Source organism: Lepidothrix coronata, unplaced genomic scaffold (genome assembly GCF_001604755.1).
Source record: "Lepidothrix coronata isolate B3197 unplaced genomic scaffold, Lepidothrix_coronata-1.0 Scaffold12, whole genome shotgun sequence".
Taxonomy (NCBI): Eukaryota; Metazoa; Chordata; class Aves; order Passeriformes; family Pipridae; genus Lepidothrix; species Lepidothrix coronata.
In genome coordinates this window covers 8793979-8815517 of record NW_016690192.1, presented here as the reverse complement: position 1 = coordinate 8815517, position 21539 = coordinate 8793979, and the positions used below count along the sequence as shown (strand labels likewise).

Here is a 21539-nt window from a genome sequence, read left to right as displayed (position 1 = left end):
GCTCTTTACACTTGACAAACCCAAGGTTCTCTTACTTTTCCTCTGGCTTTATATTGCATTTCTTTTAAAAATAGTGTTTGTCTTGAAGGAATTTTATTCCTAAAGTAATATTTTCTGTGTGGACAAGATTATTGGTTTTTTTCTCCTCTATTTTTAGTGCTTTTCCACTAGTTTGATAAGTGATCCCTGCTACTTGCCTACTTATTTCTGCTCTAACTTGAAACAGTCCTACTAACTTGCTCACAGCCACAGTTAACAACATTTTTTCTTCCACTTCCCTGCATTGCAAAAGCCTAATTAGTTGTCCAGTTTGAAGCACAGTTGAAACGTATTTCCAGGCCTTTCCCAATCATTTCTTTTTCTTTCTCTAATAAATCTACAGGGCCCTGAAGGAACACCAGGAAATCCAGGTCAGAGGGGCCGTTTAGGAAAAAAGGTAGTATTTTTCATCTTCCCCGGTTCCCTTGCTTTTATCTGAAAGTCAAATTTACATTACTAAGTTCCATTGAACCAAAACTATCCCTGTTTGATGTAATGCTTCAAGCCAATTTTTTTCAAGCCATAGCAATTAGAATTATCATAATTCTGCAATCAATAACATTCAGAACCTTAGGAAATTTAGATTTGTATCAGAATGTGCCTTTGCTACTCAGAACAGTTTCTGCTTCTATTTGTTTGGCCAAAACAAAACAATAGAAAGGCTTTAGCAGACACTTTTTTTATACGAAAGACTTCTAGGTTCAGATGTTCTAATACCTACAGTAAATGACATACAGTAAATGTAATACCTATTAAATAATACTGTTAAATTACACACTTTGATTAAGCATAAACCACGTTTTGAAACTTAGTGTCAATCTCTTGTTATTTTTAATACAATAACACCAACAGGGGGAAAAGGGGCAGCTTGGCCCTCCGGGAGAAATTGGACCTGCTGGTGATGCTGGCCAGCCTGGAGAAATTGGTCCCAAAGGTGCAAGAGGAACTCGAGGTCCCATGGTTGGTACAGAACATGCTTATTTAAGAGCTCATGTGTTTCTGTTTTAGCAGAATCATGTCTCTTCATGAAAAGAGGCAACTCACAGCTGTAGCACATATAAATATTTTTGAGGTAGCTGGAGGTGCAGGGAGTGTCCTTTCCAGCCTGTGTGTCCCATGGTCTTTCAGCATCAGAACAAGGCCTGTGCACCTTTCCAGACAGAAACCTGGGGCATGGATCTGAAAGGATTCATCTTATGCTTTGGTCCTCTGACAGTCAGAGGAGTGGGATGGCAGAGCACTCCATGGAATACTCATGCCCCACACTCCACATATAACCTCACTGCTACGGTTGTTTATTAAACCTTCCCAGTTCCAAAAACAGAAATCATGGGGTTTGCTGTAACGTGCAATAAGTCTTAGCCATGGCTGAAACAAAGCATTTCAGACAAAGACTGCTACTCTATTAAATAGGAATCTCATCCAAAGTTAACTGAATGAAGTCTGTTTCCATAATAAGCTCCCAAAACTTGCTCCACAGTGCGTGAAAGATGCACAGACACATCCAAGCTCCACACTAGAGAGGCAACATGCCTGTTTCAGTGATTCAGGACCCAGTCCTGTGGCCACTGAATGCAGCAGTATGTTCTTGAACACATGAAGTACAGAAGTAAAGTTAACTATCTAATGGCTAATATTTTTAAGAGAAGGATTCAACTTCCTAAAGTGATGATCACCCCCAGCTTCTCTTGGCATACTAGCATCTACAGAGCTCTACCCCTCTGAAAGATCAGATCCTTATTAATCTTAATTATGCACAAGGATTATAAGGTTAGGACTGAAAACGTTGATCATTTTTTCCACAGAACAGGGAAAAGCCCAGTATTGTTTAGTAAATTAAGTTGGACCTAACAAGAAAGTTGTGTGTGTCTCAAATGTCAGTATTTGAAGATTTTTCCAAGTGGTGACTTTATAAAGTAGGCATTGTTGTAACACTTTACAGAAGAGTTCATTTTTCTCTCACTGATTATTGCATTTAACAGGGACACCCAGGAGAAATGGGGCCTGAAGGAGAGTCCGGAATTCCAGGTTATGGGGTGAGTTTTTACTGAATGGGGTGAGATTTTACTGAATTCATGTACACACACATCCTAAAGTGATACTCTCATTTCAACTATCACTACACAAATGTAGACTGTATGTAGACTACACAAATATCTTTAGGAAAGACAGATACATAAGTTTATATGACATGTGATTGCCTACTCAGAAATGTTCGCCTTAAGGAATAGTGACTGGGTTTTGTGAGTTCACTAGCAGGTTTTTACCACTGATTTTAAACCCTTATTTGTCCAATGTATCTCACCCCTTGTGAATAAAGTTCCTATAAAACTACTACAGCTATTCATTATGAACAGAGTTCAGCAAACACCACAACCTCTGCTGTCTGGCCAGGCAGTTTCTATTTCTGTAACAGAAACTGATTGAATGAAGTTAGTTGAAGGACATAAATATATTGTGGCTTTCACTGAAAAATAGTCATGATTGTCATCATGTCCTTGACTGAGTCCTGCTCTTACAGACCATACTGTCCAGTCTCTTTTCCAAACACAAACATCCGTCAGTGACCCTAACCCTGAAGCAAAAACCAGCCCAGTTCCCCTCACCTGCCAGAACCTGTGATTTCCCACTGTGCACGGAGCTTTTCCTGCACACAATCCATTTTCTGCCTGGGTCCATTGTTTTTGTTGTCATATTATGATTTAGCATTATTGACAAGCAGAAAAAAAACTAAAACAATAGTTACAAGTAGCTAAAAGAAAGTTTGGAATTAATTATTTCTTTAATTATTTGGTTTGGAACTAATTTTAGTTTGATTTGGTTTGGTTCTTTAGGGTCACCAGGGTTCTCCAGGGCCCACAGGGCTCCCAGGCCCCAAAGGAGAAAAGGTATGAAGATGGATTTTATTTTATTTTCCTACAGTTTGTGAAATTATCAACAGAGGAAACTTTAGTGCATGCCCTCTGTTTTCGACAGCACACAGCAAAAGCCACCATTTGCAGTATTTGTTAATATTATGAGAGAATAGGAAAAGAAATGCAAACTGGAGAAATGGATCATTCAGAGATGGAGTCCCAAATTATACTATTAAAATGGTTGAGGTTTTAAAACACAAAGTACCCATTGTAAGAAACACATTCTATTGTATCAGATAGCACCACTGCTCTTGGTGAGCACTGCTGACAAAAATAATCAGTGCAGAACCAGCTAAATATTTACTTAACTCTAAGTCTGTGAGTACACCCACTGATCTGCCTGAAAGCCCAACTGAGATGGACAAATGTCTGTGGTTAATTTAAAATGTTAGGGACAGGATGTGGTCTCTGCTGCTATTTTAGTGTCAGATTTACTGTTGTTCTTTTAAGTCTCAAATCCTGCAAACAGATTTGTGTGCCAGCTGAAGTTTGTGTGACCCCAAGCAGGTACATGGATTCACTTCATGAAGATGGATTTGGAATTACACTTGACAGAGAAATACATTCTTATACTAAGGCCAGTTTTGCAATAAATACTGTTAAGAGGCATTTTTGGAGTCTTCTGTACACTTGTTTTTCTGTATTAAGTGTATTTCTCGAAATAGCGGAAGAAATTTTTTTTTCTCTTGTCAAATATCCTGTTTATGCTTTTTTTTTTCATTAAATAAAGAAATGATTACATGGAAATTGTTCAAATACTTTTTTTTTTTTTAGTAACTGCCTTTGAGAATAGAGCAAATACCTAGGTTTTTTAGTCCTAAATGCTTCTGGGACATTTAGGTAAATGTTAAAATGGAGTTATGATTTCCATTATATTAGAACCATAAGCATCATATTCACTTTTAGCATCTATACAGCATGCTCTCTGGTTTTTATTAGCATTAAAACTTGTGTGCATGGTAGACAAGGTTGAATTTCCAAGTTAACATTTTTTAATACTTATCTTTGGTTTAGGGCTACCCAGGTGAAGACAATACAGTCCTTGGACCACCAGGGCCCATAGGTGAACCAGTAGGTCTTTCTTTCTCAACCAAATTATATTAGTGCATCTTGAGACAGGAACCAATGCTGTTCTTTCTGAAGCTTTGTATCCCTATCTCAGAAGTCAGTACCCCCTTGCACAAAAATGGTCCTTTAACAGGCAATCTCTCTCTGAAAAATGCAGTTGTGTGCTCTTTCCTGCTTAAGCTTATGTGCCCTCTATTTAATTACACTAATGCCATTAGTCTGTGTGTAGACCAGCACATTTAGCAACAGAATTTTACCCTCTCTCTTTACCCTGAATTATACCTAATTGCTTTACTAACCAAAAACGTTTTGACTTATTTCATTATCACTGCTAACTAATTTAGCTGATTTAGGGAACTTTATTTTGTAGCTATTTTTGTACTAAATTCGTGTGTGGGGTATCTCTCTGCTGCAACTATGAACCTGTAAAAATAATTAAAAGCCATCTCAAAATCTTATTAAAAGTGTTTCATATTCAGCCTTTGATTGCGCCAGAAGCATTTCTTGTACAGTCTACTTCTCTTCTGATTAACCTTAATGTTTATACCTTGCTTTCTGAAAAGGCAGGACTATAAGACCCTGAGGTAGCTGAAGATAAAAGAGTCTGGACCAGGTTCTTAACTTAATTACAGTGATGCGTGAGGGAAGAGACTCCACCCATTCTGTTGTAGCCGAGCTGTCTCTGTAATGCTGACTGCTCAAACCTTGCAAGTGGGGGCCCTTTCACCTGGTGGGGTTCCCTGTAGGAAACATGCTATGAGGTTGCTGAAACTTTGGAGAGTATACAAGCAGTTGCACAATAGTATCTCTTGGTGCATATGCATTAGAAGTGACTAATCTAATCAGATGTGAACTGTAAAGATACATTGCAGTTAGTGCTGCCTGGGCACTTTCTCGTTATGTGCTTTTACTTAAGTCAGGTGGGAAAGAGGCAGTCATTTATTATTTCATCTAATGATTGGCTGGATGTCTTTTGGAAAGACTCAGCCATTCTTACTTTTTATGGGTGTGATTCCCTATCCTGTAATTTTTCCTTTGACTTAGATTTGGTGCATTTGCTACAATGAAAGTTAAAATTCTGGGGGAAAATCCAGTTTCTTGTGGGACTGGAATAAGGGCCTTTTCCTAAAGTAGAGCTAGTGAGGTGTCTGAATGCAGCAGGAAGAATCACATTAATCACAAAAATCATGCTATTTCTTCTACTACTGTGCAGCTCTCTCATGTGTGAGGCATGCTGAGGGATTGAAATTGCCTTTATATTAGGACAAACTTGAAGATTAAAGCAGATTTTGACTACAGCAAGTAATTTCAGAAGAGAACTCGATTTTTAATGTGCTGTCTTACAGAAACCAAAAGAGAGTTTTCCTTTCATTTCTTGAAAACAGAGTCTCTTCATTTATTTGTTCAGATTTTAAATTATCATATATATTTATATATGGGTATAAACCTGGAGAAGTTCTACTGAGGTCAATACTCCTATTTCATTTAGGCCCATGTAAGATTGATCTCTTAGCTTCTAGTCTTCAGTTACAAAATATTTTAGACAGTGGTTACTGTTTGCAATGGATTTTGTTTAGAAAAAAATCATGTTTATTCATGTTTATTCCTTTAGCCAACTTTAATATTTATATTCCTCAGTTCCATATCATTGGTTAGTCTGTTTTGAGAGAAATCCCAGCTTCCTTTCTGCAGCATTCTTTCAGTTCAGCTGTTATATTTTGCTCTTTGGTTTTTTCTCTAGGGTCCTAGTGGTGAACATGGAGATAGAGGAGAACCTGGTGATGAGGGCTACAAGGTAATACCTCTTGCTTTTTATTCTTTTTTTTTTTTTTAACATGACATGCTATGCATACATGTGGAGTAATGTAGCAGAAGTATCATCTCTCACAAATGCACAGAGATGTACTCACTTATTTACTTACGCCTTGCTGCACTGATGAACTCTTAAAACACTTTGGACCATCTTTCATATGAGAAGTAGAGAGCTGAAACTCATGAGTTGGAGAAGACTTGAATGACCCTACTGTGTATAAATACTTGATGGGATAGAATGAACAGGAAGGAGACAGACTTGTGCCAGTAGTGTCCAGTGACAGGACAAGAGGAACAGGGCAAAAACTGAACCACGTGAAATTCCATTTGAAATGGCTTTTTTTTACTGTGAGATGAATGAGCACCAGAAAAAGCTGCCCAGAGAGGTTGTGGAGTCTCCATCCTTGGAAATACTCAAAACTTGACTAGACATGATCCTGGGTAATCTTATCTACCTGGCCCTGCTTGAGGAGGAGTGTTCCACTAGATGATCTCAAAAAGTCCCTTTCAACCTAAACCTTCTGTGATTCTGTAATACTGAATGAGTTAACATTTTTCTCTGAAATTTAAGCACATTTTACACAGATAATACAGATAGACATAGTAATAAATGAATGAACTGACTCTATGCTTACAGAAGTGCAGAAATGTTTAAACAATATGTAATTCCCTCTTGCAGTTTGGAGTAGAGAATGTAAAGAATAAAAACTCCATAAGGTTTGATCTTGGACATCTGAACATACTTTATCTAGGTCGTATCAGTGAATTTGGGTCCACCCAGCTCCCCCCAGGATGGGCTTTGCAAGGAAGTCTATAGCTCTGGGTATGACAGACTGAGTTACTTGTATTGTAATATGCTATATTTTCTCCTTCCCAGGGTCATATAGGTCTTCCAGGGCTTAGAGGACCTACTGGACAGCAAGGGCCTCCAGTAAGTGTTTCAAACAAGTGAGATTCATCTATTGACTGTTGAAAATATGTTTTCATCTGCATTCAAATAATTCTTTTCATTTATTTAATTTTATTTTTTTACCAAAGGGAGAGCCAGGTGAACTGGGAGAGCAAGGACCAAAAGGAGAAAGAGGTTCAGGAGTAAGTCGAAAAAAGCAAAGCAAAATTGCACTTAATTTGGATTTGTACGTTTTTACTGTTCACTGACTATCCTTGGAAAACTGTTATTGAAGGCTAGAACTGAGTGTTTGGGTTTCCTTTTCATACCTGCAGGGAAAACAAAAACATAAAATGAAACATTGCATACTGGGATAGTAAATGTGTGTTATTTGATAGGTAAGTGGTTTGACTTTGGAGTGATATAAAGCTTTACAAGAGGCTCTTTTGGAAACGTTTCAGTGATATTCAATTATACCCTTAAGTGGAGTTCCTTGTGGCAAAGTAGCTCTGGAAGGCACCTAGGATTTTGCTTCTCTGATCTGTAAATGAAGACTCTTGATACTACACTGCATTGAGTTTTCAGAGCTGAGGAAATAAGGAATTTGCCCCAGAATACTAGTGGCATAATGAAAGAGCAAGTCATGACAAATATCAAAACCAAAGTCTTTCCCTTTAGAAATAATAGTTTGTCTCAGTGACGTGTTTAAAATTGGCAAGAGTGTTTTATATTCTCTCATGGACTGAATATCATAGGCCTTTGAGATTTCAAAAGATTTAGGCTAAAAGATTTCTTGCAATACCAATTGCCATTGCAATTTAAATGAGATATTTTTTGTGAGAAGTTCTGTAGAGTAACTATGTTAGAGTGCCAACATTTTCTAGGTAACTACGAGAATCTGTAGTAGACTAGGACTAGGGAGCAACAGAAAGGAAATATGATGTGAAAACATAGCCATGCACTCAGACATATTGCCTTTGAGAAACTACTCATAGCACAGGATAAAATCAGTAATTCCTCTTGGAGAATGTTTTCTTTTTATTGCAAATGCTCCTCAAATTAATACAACCTTTTACAAATGTGGAACCAATATCCAGCTTGGAGCAATCGTAAGAACCTAAAGGTTTACACAAAGATGTTAGTAGTGAAACAATTCATATAGTCTTAACTCCAGTGGCATTACTGGTGTTGCTATAGCAAGCCTTACAAAGGTAATCCCATAAACAGCAACACTGAGTCATCTGGGTTTATGCATCCAGAAATTGTAATGAAAACAATATTAAGTTCTTTGAATATGCATATTGCAGTTCTGATTGGTGGACTTTTTTTATCCAATTCTTAATAAAAAGGCATTAAATTAAGGAATAGAACAGCATTTTCTGTTTTTATCATATTTACATTAATTATGAAACATTTACAACTACAGTGACCCAAGCTTTTTCACTTTATTGCATGTTTTGTCTTGTTGCAGCATAGTAGTTTAGTATAACTTCTGCTTTAATGAACTGTGTTTAAAATAATTAATCTGGAAAATCTTGAAAGCTTTTTTCTACTTGTTCTATGCTAACAGACATTATTCTTGTCCCTGTTGTCCAGTTGTTGCATTCTTTAGAGGGAGGATAAAATTAATGACATAGATCTTTTTATTCTGTGGAGAATATCCTATAAACAAAGTTCTCTGAGAAGCTTTTCTTCCTTGATGCTTGGCCTCTTGGTCACTAAACCATTACAAGAATGTTATCTGCTCCGTATTGCTCAGTTTTCTAAGACTGCAGATTTCTACATCAACCAATATGAAAAAAATGGTCTGGTTTTAAGTAAATTTTATCCTTTTTGTCCATCTTAGATAAAAAGAATGTTCCCATATGTGACACTGTTGTTTTCCATTGTTGTCTTTCATGGGCATCTAGTGTATGTACATTGTCTACTTTTCATGACTTCCCTTTTAAAGAGTACAGGAAATGCTGTAAAAGTGTACTTCCTCACAGAGGGGTGGCTGATAGAGAAGAAATTGTCAGCTTCATAATGAAAAATGTTTTATGCCTTTATGTCCCTCTTGCTAGAAAAAGTTCTGAAAACTATACTATACCAATTAATAAAAGGAAAAGATATATACAATTCTACCAGAAATTTGTTCACTTTTACTTCAAAAACTTTTTGCTGTCTCCTGAAATGGAAGTAATCTGATTCATAGCCAGGCAATGTGAACATGCATACTAAGAAGGGAACAATCATCAGCTCTTAGGGGATTGAGTTTAAGACATTTGTCAGTTCACAAGTGTTTGTAACTTTTAGGGACCCACAGGGAAGAAAGGAGCGATGGGTCAGGCAGGCAAACCTGGAATTCCTGTAAGTAATAAAATTCTAAAGTCTATTTTCAGGTTATAAAACAAAGAAAATAATAATAAAAATAAAACCAAAATTGCATCATGCCGTGGTACCTGCAGGTCTTATGTTCACTCTAAGGAACTTCCTTATTATCCAGGAAGTGTAAAAGAACCCCTGTCATTTTTGAATATTAGTAATTTTTGAAATTATGTTAAATTATACTGAATTAGGTTCAGTTACTCAGCATATGGAAGTGAGGTACGACTAATAGAACAACAAGGTCCTTCCCACCTGTAAAGTTACTTAATTAGATCATTTTTGCATAGGGCTTGTAGTCCATTTGGAGGTTATCACATTATATTGCACAGAGCTGTACTACTGTTCACTCCTGGCCCCATCAGTTCTTAGAACAGCTGCAGCCCACAGAAGCTTGGATCCATATGTCCGTGATGGATACATGTGGTAGATCCCTTGAGGTTTATTTGTTTCTCTTGCTTGCCCTGAGCTGAAATTTTTTATGTTCTTTCTGAATTTACTGTAGAGAAGATAACTTGCATCCCTTTCTCCCTGAGGGAGAAGAAAGAGCAGGAAGCAGTAGGTTGTTCTGTAAATATAGCTAAGAACAAAATGCATCAAGGTTTTTTTGGTTCCCTAATAAATAGTACCACACAAGCACGTATTGTAAATAACTTTTACTACCTCACATCAAAACATTGTCAGTAACTGGAGAAATGCAGCTGCTTCACAGAGCTTGTACCTGCTCAGCAGAGGGCAAGAATAGCCTACTGAAGGCAAGGAACTCTGTGTCTTTTGTAAATACTCAGCTTTTTCCTCTGGAGGACTGCAGAGAGTGTATCATTCAGCAAAGGAAAAGAGGGAAAGGCAAGACATAGAGAGAAGTGAGGAGAAGGCCGTAAAACTAAAACTTAAGGAAGTTTCAAAGCCCATCCCAAATGCAAGATACTTCAGCAACCAGAAATTAGAAATATGATTAAGATGGCACACTTCTTACATTGCATGACTGTCGTTAGCTATACTTTTTCAGAGAAGATGTTTTCTAGTGAGAATATTTTAAATTTTTGAGAACTGCATTCACAGAGAGATCATTGCAGAAGCCCAAGCCCTTTAAGATAGTGCATGTCAGTCTAAAGGGAAATAATTGTAAGGAAATAAATCAATGTTCCTCTGTTGGATGTGACATGAGGCTTTTTTTGTACAAGTATAGCCACAGTTACCTTATTAGAAAACTTACCTTATTAGAAATTTGTATGTATTTTGATATGTTAAAATCTGAACAGCATAAATTTGTGAAAGTATTACTGAGTAGTACTAAATATCTAGTAAAATAAAGTCTGAAAAGATATACGGTTGGGGGGGTTTCAGAGATAAATAAATTCCTTTATCGGGTTTCCTTGCTTCAGTTTAAGAGTCAACATGCTCAGTCATCTTCCAGGACTGGCACACAAAGGGGGCAGCTCCATGGTTTCAGCTCAGATCCCATAACACAGCAAATCTAAGGTTAAACCAGCAGCATTCAGAACTCTGACTCAGAACATCCTCTGCAAGTATTCATTCATATCACTGGGTCTACTGTTATGCAGGGTTTAGGAAATACTGTGACTGAAATCTGGTTGTGTGATGGTGAAGTGCTATACTTGATTTAAATTTGTTTCAAGGGAAAACTGGGGCCAGCAGGGCAGAAAGGAGCAGTTGGGTACCCTGGACCAGAAGGCATTCCTGGGAACCCTGGCAAGACTGGGCTGTTGGGGAAGCCTGGCCCTAAGGTAAGTTGCTTTCCACATTGCCTCTATGTCATTTTGCATTACAGATTTTCTAAGGTTAAGATATTTAAAAAGGAGGAACCATTCTCAGTTCGTTGAGCATCTTGAAAATTAGACCAATTCTTTTGTTTTCTTTCTTTTTTACTCCTAATATTCTGGCCAGGATATAAAGTTACCAGGATATAAAGGGAAGGGTGCTGTGAGAAGAACTATTTCATTAGTATATGTTAGTATTAAGGACAGCTAAGTGAAAATGATTTCTGATTCAGAGAGGCTGCATGGTTCTGTTCCTGAAAATGAGCCATAGACCCCAACTGAGACTGTTTCCTCTCAGGCTCTGAGATAATCCCACATTTTCCCTCTTGTCTTTGAATTTGTAACCTATGCCTCTCTACCTAAATAATTCTGAAGCTTTGTCCAAAATCGGTGAAAAAGAGTATAAGGTATCTGGAAGCATTCTTGGAAACAGGTTTTTGTCTGACTGTTCTTTGTCACCTGTGGGCCAAAGATGGTGACCTGCTGCCTCTGGGAGTAGTGACACAGTTCTTCGGTGAGTCCCTCCAGAGAGGGGGAGAAAATTCCTTTAGTTATTCTCATCATTGAAAATCTGATCACTTTGATTTCAAGTATGGTATTTCTCAGTAGTTCTACTGGTATTGACCAGTAATTGTTATAAAATGTTACCAAGTTAGATTTTGTGTTAGGAATTAATCAAGGTGCTGAGTGAGGGACTGTTGTTGCAGGTATGAATTTCCAATCTGGTTGAACAAAAAGAATATTAAATATAGGGGGCAGGCGTACCCTGTTCAGGTCTCTCCAGTTTCAGATCATGAACCTCTTCCAAGTTCTTAAAATTCTCTGGAGTTGAATTTAGGAGTATCATCCCAAAGAATTCTTTTTTTTTGCATTTCCACAGGAAATGTCATACAGTCATATCAAAGATGACTCCATTACCCCATTATAATCTGTAATAAGGAGAGGCATATAACTGATTTTTGCCACAATGAATAAAAACCCACAACTATTGCTATGTAAGTTTGTTAGACCATCGGTTTATAAGCCACAGCACCATATTCAAAAGCCCTGAAAATCACATTTAATATAAAAATCTTATTTCATATAATCCTTTCATTTCTGTGAGTGCATAACTGAATGTCATATTAAATAAAAAAGATAGATATGTATACATGCATGTATTTCTACTACATTATGTCACAGAAATATTCATTATGCCTGATACTTAGAAATAAATGTGTTGAATTTTGAATGTTTCTCTGGGAAGGTAGTGTCATTTTGTTTCATGTGGAGTTACTTCTTCCTGAAAAATGAATATTGTAAATCTCAACCATATTTTCAGCCTTTTACTTTTGGAATATTAACAGAAATCCAGATGATACTGCTGATCATAGTCTTTCTATGTATTTTGACGTATTATCAGTGTGTGTCCATATATACAGAAAGAATTAAGTGGTTTTGACTGATTTTATGTTAAAAGCCTGTTTCAGCATACAATGAAAAAACATGTTTGGCTGTTCTGCTTGTAATCCATTATTTTTAATTTGTTAAGGGTAATAAAGGAAACTCAGGCTTACCAGGTCTGGCAGGTTATCCTGGAGCTCGAGGTCCCAAGGGATTGTCAGGCATGCCAGGGCCCATGGGAGCACCTGGACTAAAGGTACACACATAGGATCTTGTTGTTTAGGTACGGTATTACTGATGTTGCTTAGTCTTCATACTGCAATCACTGACTGTGGAATCATCATACTGCTGTTAATCATACGAGTAACCTAAGTCAAGACTTACTTGAAGGCTAAGACTACAAGTTGCATTGACCTCATTTCCATAAACTGTAATTTGAAAATAGAGGTCCCATCCAAGTGCTAGTCCCAACTCCAGAAGCTGTTCAAAGCACTTTTATTTATTCCAGCTTTACAACCAAACGTTTCCTGACTTTTATTTCTAACCTTCTGTAGCTACTAGAACGGTTGGGATAATTTGAACACCTGAGCAACCTATAAGAAAAGTACTATAATTTCAAGCCTAAATCTCAAGTTTGGGAGCTAAAGACTCACCTGGGACATCCATTTATCATAGGACTTAAACTGTTCTTGTTCAGTCCTATTTGAAAGAAATAAATCTGAGTGTGCTCCATTTTCCAGGCACCTGACATCAGCATATCCTTATCTTAATTAGACTCATTTCAATTTTAAAATAATCAAACAATGGAAACAGTACAGATAATTTTCTTCATGTAGAATAGATTTTTGTTTCTCTGAAATCATGATTTGCAGTGCTCTGTGAGGTTTTATGGGTAAGCAGTTCTTTAAAACCTTAGGTTACTTTAGAACTGAAAATACTGTCTTTGTTATATTTTCATGAAAATATTTTAGTATAAACTGTATTCACTATTTGTAGTGTTTATTGACAGTGCTCCCAGTCTGAATTTTACTCCTTTGTCTAGACAATGAGCTGTAGGAGGTAGTTCCTGGTCAGAAGTGCATGCAAGGAATAGATGAGTTGAGGGAAAACTGTTGCTACATATACTACCAAATAAACATTAATAGTGGACATACCAAGTCAGACCAAAACACTGTCTTTTTTAAAGCAGAAAGGTAAAACCTAGGGAAGAGCATAAGCACAAAGCGTGAAACATGTATAATTACAGGTTTTATTGCAGCTCAGTAACCTCCTGAGCTAGACATGATTTCTATGTATTCGATAGTCCTGAAAGGATTTGTCTTGCCGAAACTTTCCTAGTTTCCGTTTGAGTCAATGTAGATTTCTAGTTGAACAGCAGAGAGTTCCACAAGTACACTATGTCTTGCTCAGAAGATTACATTTTAAATTTACTTTTAACCTGTCTATTCTGTATTTCATTTTGTGAATTTACTGCTTACACTGGGAGATACCATACTAGAATTGATTCAACATGTGTGGGTTTTACATTTCCACATCAAGCAGCAGTCAAGTCACATCTGCATTTTAGTGTATGTATAATTATTGAAAGCATTCCTGAGGGAAATAAAACGAATGGAGTAAGTCTATTTCTTAGAGAGAAAGCGTGTTCCACACTTCTGACAGGAAACCCATATTTACACTTATAACTATCACAATTGTAATAAAAGTTATATTTTCTTCCTATTTACAGGGTGAGAAAGGACTTCTAGGTCATCCAGGAAAGCGAGGCAAAAGAGGCCTTCCAGGATCACAAGGTGACCAAGGACCAGCAGGAGACACTGGACTGAAAGGACAGGCTGTACGTAATCACAGCTGTTGATACAAAACAAGTATTCCAAGAGTTATGAACATGAAATAATAGTAAGGATGCCTGTTCCTATTACAGGGAGAAGATGGAGATCAAGGTTTAATGGGGTTTCAAGGATTCCCGGGTCCAAAAGTATGTGCTCGTTCTTTTCTGTTAGATCTTAAGCCATTACAGAGAGAGAACATTAGGAAAGAGTAGAATTAATCATCTTTAACAGTAATTTGCTCAAAATACCTCTGAACTGTTGGAACATGGCAGGCAGAACTGTGTACTCCATGTCTAAGGATAAATACTCTGGCTCAGTTCACTTGGTATTTTCACTGTTACTGCTTTAAAAAATTATCTTACTTTCACTGATTACAAGAGATTGAAACAAGTGGATAACCAATGTCCATATTTGACTAAATTGTTCTTTTGCATTTTCAGGGTCCTGCAGGGGACATTGGCTTATTTGGAATTCTGGGCCCAAAAGGTCCAACAGGCCAAGTTGTAAGTGTTTTCAATCCATGAAAGAGATTGTCAGGGTGGTTTGCAGGTGGCATACATTTTTAACTTAGAAAATAATCTTTTTTCTCATTACCAAGGCCAGAACCTTCTAACCAAACCTTTCTGTCTGAGACTATGACTCTACTAGAAGCCCTTTGCTTGTACTGCAACGCTGCTCTGGTTGCAACGTGCTTACAGACACACAAGCAGGGCTGGGTTTTTAATATTGAAAGAAAAAAGCAAACTCTGCTGACTAATTGTGGCTCTCCTAGCATAATTTCATCTACACAAGCAATCTTATGACTGCCATATCTTTGTCTATTGGAGTTGAAATTCCTCTTACTGGCAAAAGTGCTGATTGTATACCTCTGTCCTACTGCAAAAGAGAAAAGGATCAAACTTTGCCTGCAGTAAGACAGAGTGGTGCTCAGGAATTATTGATTAATAGGTAGTCTTTCTTTAATAAATATTTTCTTTCTATCTAAAAGATTCCTAACCTGCATTAGCTTATTCTTCATTACATTCTGCTTTCCTACTCACTAAAAATGTGGAAGCATCTTTAGCACTTTTTAATACTAGGGAATGTGCATCCAGCTTACAGCATCAAGTAATGTAAAAGGGGGAAAGGTTACAGCGTGGAAGATCTTAGTTCAAAATGTTTTTCTCTCACTGCTGCCGTTGCCATCACAGAACTGAATTTGTTCAGTTAACCAGATGCAGAGCAGCAGCTTTAGGGGCCTGTTCTAATAGCTGCCTTATTTTTCTAAATATTCCTATGAAAGATAAACACTGGACATGAGCAGTTTGCTCTAAGTGAAATGGAACAGGAAAGTAACATTTTAACAGCACTTACTGGCAGCCTTACAGGACTACTTGTGCCCAGTAATATAGCTGAAGATATGGTTGATTGTAGCTCAGTAAATACGTAGTCTTTTGTAATCAGAGTACTTAAGTTTCCACTGGTTTTAGTGCATCAATTTTCACATTAAAAAATATGTGTGGGCTTTCCAACCACAACTATTACAAATTACTAGAATACTTACCTTCCTGATTTTGTTGCAATGTGCACTTAATACTTAGAAAGAGAATATCACCATGATCTTTTGGATATTTGACATGGCTGTGTGCTGAGCAGCTTTAAACCAGAACATGTCATGAGGATTTTCTTAATTTTGTAAACATGGTGGACTAATAAATTCTTTGCTTGTTTACAGGGATATATTGGCCCTGTTGGTCAAGAAGGTGTAACAGGCCCAGCTGGCAGGCCTGTAAGTTTCCCTTTATTTTTGCATAATCTATTTATTTCACCTACCCTTTCTTTAAGTAATCTCCTTCTGCAACCTTCTAATTTTTTCTGTCTGCAAATAGCCAATTGGACCTCCTTTTTTTATACCATATGGGTGAGATAATGTGTGTGATTCCAGCATCTATAATACAAACAAGAAAAAAGGTTACAAAAGCCAATGACAAAGTCATTGCAATGGCCTTCTGTCTAAGTACAGTGTACAAGAGGGCATGCCTACAGGGGCAGTGGGCAAGTCAAGGTGTAAAACAGCACATAGTGCTGGCTGGCTATTCAGACTGCCACCTGAATATTCTTTCCCAGCCTTAGATCTGAGATATATTTAGGGAGTATCACACTTGGTTTCAATATAGTTTATTTTTTATGTGTTGTGAGCTGAACTGTCCAGAGTGCCCCTCTAGACACTCTGGGAGTGCCCATGAGCCCTTGTAAGGGTGTTCCAGGTGCTGTTCGAGGTCCCTGTCACAACTCAAATATCATCTCAGCCTTTCTGACAACCTTCAATGCACCCCAAGTTCCCTGCAGTGGGGAAGCTCTGTCCTCATCCCCATTTCCATCTCTTGTCACAATCCCAGTGCCAGAGCCAGATTTGTTTTGTGAGAGAAAACCCTGTGGCTCATGTCTGCAGGGTAGTGTTAGAAGCTCTTTGGACCATACAGGTTACTCTGATGAACTAGACGTGGAGCAAATGAGAATATCTAGAAATTGAAATAATCATAAAAATAACAAATACACAGTAAAAGTAATAAATACGAATATTTACAAGTGAAAAAGAAGGGTAATGTTCCATCTGCAATTCTTTCCACTTTTTGGGAAAAACAGTACTTTAAATCTTGCACTATTTTTTCAATTGCACCAAAGAGAAAAACTTTACAGTTGTGTGTACTTGTATGAAGGCTTTTAATAGACTTCATATTGAATGTAATAGTTTGCCATTATCATTCAAAAAGCATTATAGTTGAATATTACTTCTGTGTTATGAAATGTAGCCATCGAGATACAAAATTCTTCCAGGAAAGAACTGTAACATTATTGCCATCCTTGGAAACAGTTTAAGTGCAAAACTAGCCAAAAATGTCAGAAAAACTGTGTCTAATCTGATTGTGAGAGGAAAACTAATATAGCTTAATAGAAGCATATATGTAATGAATGAATTTCTTCAGTGACGGGGAATGCTGAGTTTTGTTCTCTGAAGATGGTGAAGCACTGATGTATTACAGTGGATGAAATTGTGGGGAATACAGCTGATAGACAGGGACAACAGAGACATTTAAAATTACTGAGAAAAAACGTATTTGCAAGCTGAAGAAAACAACTTTCCATATATAGAAATTGCAAAATGTTTTCAGGTAATTTAGTTTTCTAGTAGTACAGGAAAATCAAATGACCAGAGTTGTAAATACTTCCACAGATGAAACTGGATTTTCCATGTGAGTAGTATAACTTGAATGGATATTGATCTGCTTATTTCAGTCCTAGGCATTTAGAAAGCATATTGGATTAACAGCTTCTCTTTCTTACAGGGACCGAGAGGTGAAAAGGGCACAAGGGGTGAAATGGTAAGATGAAACAATTTTGTGCTTTCGTATTCTTGGCTGTGTAAAAACTATTCATGTTACACTGAGTACTCTTGCATGCTCTGAATGCCAGGCAGTTGTGTTGTGCTCCAGGAGAGCACTGGCCAAGAAAGCTGGTAGCATGTGTCAAAAGTCTAACCTTTTCTTGTTCAAGTTGACTTATGTAGATATGACCAGTGGGTGTGAGCTGTTGGGCAGTATGGCCCCTGATCATAGAGCAGGCACATACTCCAAATCTGTCCTAGTTCAGATCTAAAAGAAAAACCTTCTGTCACATTTGTTGTCAGTGCCTCCCAGCACGCATGCACATGTTCACAGATCTGTATCATCTTCTCTAGAGAGGGAGAAGTTCAGGAGAAGCCTAGGCCTGTGGATGAGTGTCCATGCAATGAGTGCCAACTGTAGGAACAGTAAGCAGCAGAGATAGGTTATGAACTTGCTGTCTTTCATTTTTTGGTAAGAATATTACACTAGTTGTTGAACATTCATAAACGTTGGATTTAATTTTAAAATTGTGTTAGTAAAATCTCCTATTAATAATGGCTATGTGAAAAGCTATTAAGTTATCATGTTTACAGCAAATATGAATACAAATTTGATAACTACAATATTGCCTTATGTGGCAGATGTATTAGTTCCTTTTCCAGTAACTAGCAGATGTGATCTTGCTCCTGGTCCTCTTACCCTGCCTTCACCCCATCTCACTTAAAATAATTTAGTTTCACTTATCTTATTGTATTTTGCTTTTAGCAGCCACCTGTGAAAAATCCAATCTAACTGCCTTATTAAAATTTTGAAAAATAAAACAGAAATATTCATAATATCTTAAGGAGTTAAAGCTTGGAACTAAACTTTTTTTATGTGTCTTGGAGAACTTTCTTCTTTGATTCTAATGCTCTTGAGACACCTGCTATCTCAGAATAGAAGAGAAAAACTAGTTTCTTAATTTGTGCTGCTATTATCTAAACTCTTTTTCTACTGTTTGTTCATAAGAATTATTATGACAGCATAGAGCTAAAAATGCTGACACTTAAAAAAACAATAAAACCCATTCAAAATAGTGAACAAGAAATGTCCATTTCCATTATTGGTGCTGGTGTGTAAGAAGTTAATTCCTAAATAAGCTCTTAAGTTCATCAAGATAAGTTAATCTAGTAAGACTGTCTTCAGAATAAGAATGTTTAATTTTAAATCATGTACAGTGGCATTACTTTCCCCAAAAGAAGGGATTTATTTCCAACTCTTTTCAGATACAAAAGAGAGAAAATTATTTTAATCTAACTGTGTATTGTGAGCTTTTATTTATACCTCTAAAATTTATATTGGCATTTTTCCTAGAATCAAATAGATTTTAACCTTTTTGTAATATCCATGTTTTAGTTATATATTTTAGTCTGTCAGGGTTATAGTGTTCATTACTAGAAAAAGATGTCCTTTTATCCCCTAGAAAATGGAAGGTAAATTCACATCTTCTTATTGAGATCAGTGGTGAAACAAGGCTCATGTCCTGTAGGCTATTTCTGGATAGTCAGAAACAGAGTTCATAAAAAAATTTTAGTCAAAATTTAATCAATAATTATGGAAACTATTTTTCAATTCAAAATATTCATTTCACTGTGATTGAAATGTTAATAAAAACATGGAATACACTTAGGAATATTGTTTCAGAATTCTGACATTTCTGAAAGTGTGTTTTCATTTTCTTAATGGTTTTTATTTCATAGCATGTCACCTAATCAGTTAAAATATACAATCATAAGATAATTCAGGTTGTAAGTGATCTCAAGACATTTAAATAGGAAGTTGGTCTAGAAAAGAATCAAACCTGAGGTCAGACCACATCACTCAGGGCTTTATTGACCAAGTCTTGGAAACTCCCAAGAATGGAGATTGAAAAATCTCCTTGGATAATGCATTCCAATCTGTGACTGTTTTGAAGCTGAAAAAAATATATGATATGATAAGGCATAACCTTTAATTTTCTATTCTCATATTTTATTTGAGGTTTACAGTCATTAATGGCAGCTACTAAACTGTATTGTATATCAGACTATTATATTGCAGGATGTTACTAGGCTTTACACATTATGAGATATGGTGACATAACATGAAACTCACAAAAGTGGTCAGAGAAAGCTTAACATTTATATTTTTTGTTAAAAATACTGTCTTCAAAAATTTTAAGTGTCTTGCAAAATATGGAAGTCCTTGGGATTGCTCATGTTTTTGTGCATCATTGCATATAAAATTAGGGCCTTGTAGTATTAGAAAAAGATTGGGACTTTGGCCTTTGAACTTCTGTTCAATCAAATAGGGTGATTAAAGAATTAAAGAGTGCACTGAAAGTAACTGGTTTAGTCTCTCCTTTTGTTTTTATGAACTGGAATTACACTTTTCACACTTAAATTCTAATGCGATCAAAGGGTAAATTAAGTAGATTTGTAAAGGTAATCCTGTACATTCCAGCAAAACATTTAGCAATTAACTTAGTCCATGAAAAATGTAATTTAACCTTATTTTGGTGCTCTGCAGCAGAAAGAAGGAACATTGGTAAAATCCTTACAGGATTTTCAACGCACTCTGTGCAGTTTCATTATATTTTAAAGGTTTGTAAAGATAATTGATACAGCCCTCTGAAGTTTTAATGCATTTAAGAAATTTAATATCCCCCAAGTTGTTCACTATAGTTAACAAATAGCATTCAGTATTTATCTTTTTTTCACATGGGTTTTACTGACGAGAAGACAGTGAATCAAGATAAATGACATTCCTCTTTTGCAAAATACCTTAAACTCATTGGAACAGTGTAGGTTTTTTTATTTTCAAAACATTCAGTTTTATCTCAGAAACCACTAAAAATTTGAACTGTTCTTTTCCCAAGCCTTTTTGAGTCTTAAAATTGTGACACATGCCAAGAACACAGAACATTAACTGAAGTATTCACTCATCTGAAAAATCTACTGGAATGTCTAAATCTCAGCACTCAGAACAAGGACATCTATTCATCAGAGACCAGTGGTTACTTAGGGACAAACTGTTGAAGACTTTGTGCCTTGACTTGACTTGGTATTTGCATAATCAAGTCCTGAACCAAGATAAACAAATATATGTTCACAATGTCAAATTTGTTTCTCAATTTTCTTTTTCACACTGTCCCTTTCATTTTATACTAAACTTACTTTGCCAAGCAAAAGTCCAGTAATATATTCATACGAGATTGAAGAAGATGGAGCAGTCTAATAGCCTTCCCAGCTGGCATACAACAGTGTGGCTCTGTGAAACCCAATTGACTTGCAATAGCTGAGGAACTACCCCGAAATAGCGAATGTAATCTCTGCAAACTCATATTAGTTTTGTAATAATGAATAGCAACAATAATATTTTATGTGTATTTAATAGTAATAGGATTCAAAAAAAATTTCAAGCTGGACAATAATTAAACTCAGAAGAGTGAAGAGAAGCTAGGTGCTTCTCTATAGAAAACCTAAAGGGGTTTCTATGCTACTAGTACTACATATGCTAAAATGACTTATTATTTGATTTCTACTTTCCAATTAAACATTAACATCTTGTATAAAGATGTTAATCAGTAAATATTTACATAAAAGATGGCTTACAGTCCCTTCTTTGGGTGTAAGTGGATGAAACATAAATAAATAAGGTCAGGATGTATCAGTTGAGAAGCCAACAATATTTACAATCCCTGGAGCTTCTGCTATTAAGGTCTTCTTGGTTAAGTATCAGAAAACCATCTATCTAACCATCCAGAAACTGCTTCAGTTTTGAATCTCCTCTGTTCTCCAACAAACACGTGTAAAACGTGGATCTTGGCCGCAAAGCCATTTGCAGTCCATCAGCATAGCCTTGCTGACATAGATCTGGTGCTAGGAATTACATGATGGCCCCTGCTTTTCACATCCTTCATAATCCAGCACCTGAGCCCCTCTGGCATGGCCAGGGCAGGTGATGTGCAGGCATACTTAACTTGTGCAGCTATCGTTGTGACTCCTGACAGATGCATTCCCTGGTAGCTACCATGTGCTCTGCCTCGGGAATATGTCTAGAGGTAGTAAGAA

General features: G+C 36.7%; 1 protein-coding gene across 1 annotated transcript in view; it reads left to right on the top strand.

The window, feature by feature from the left end:
* The window catches only part of COL24A1 (collagen type XXIV alpha 1 chain), a 127736-nt gene that overhangs the window by 97089 nt on the left and 9108 nt on the right, over positions 1-21539 (top strand). Inside the window, exons 37-52 of the mRNA XM_017805305.1 lie at positions 383-436; positions 892-999; positions 2022-2075; positions 2874-2927; positions 3969-4025; positions 5764-5817; positions 6712-6765; positions 6873-6926; positions 9019-9072; positions 10728-10835; positions 12400-12507; positions 13981-14088; positions 14176-14229; positions 14524-14586; positions 15798-15851; positions 17410-17445. Coding sequence (XP_017660794.1) covers positions 383-436; positions 892-999; positions 2022-2075; positions 2874-2927; positions 3969-4025; positions 5764-5817; positions 6712-6765; positions 6873-6926; positions 9019-9072; positions 10728-10835; positions 12400-12507; positions 13981-14088; positions 14176-14229; positions 14524-14586; positions 15798-15851; positions 17410-17445 — 1074 coding nt within the window. The remainder of the gene's footprint in view (positions 1-382; positions 437-891; positions 1000-2021; positions 2076-2873; positions 2928-3968; positions 4026-5763; positions 5818-6711; positions 6766-6872; positions 6927-9018; positions 9073-10727; positions 10836-12399; positions 12508-13980; positions 14089-14175; positions 14230-14523; positions 14587-15797; positions 15852-17409; positions 17446-21539) is intronic.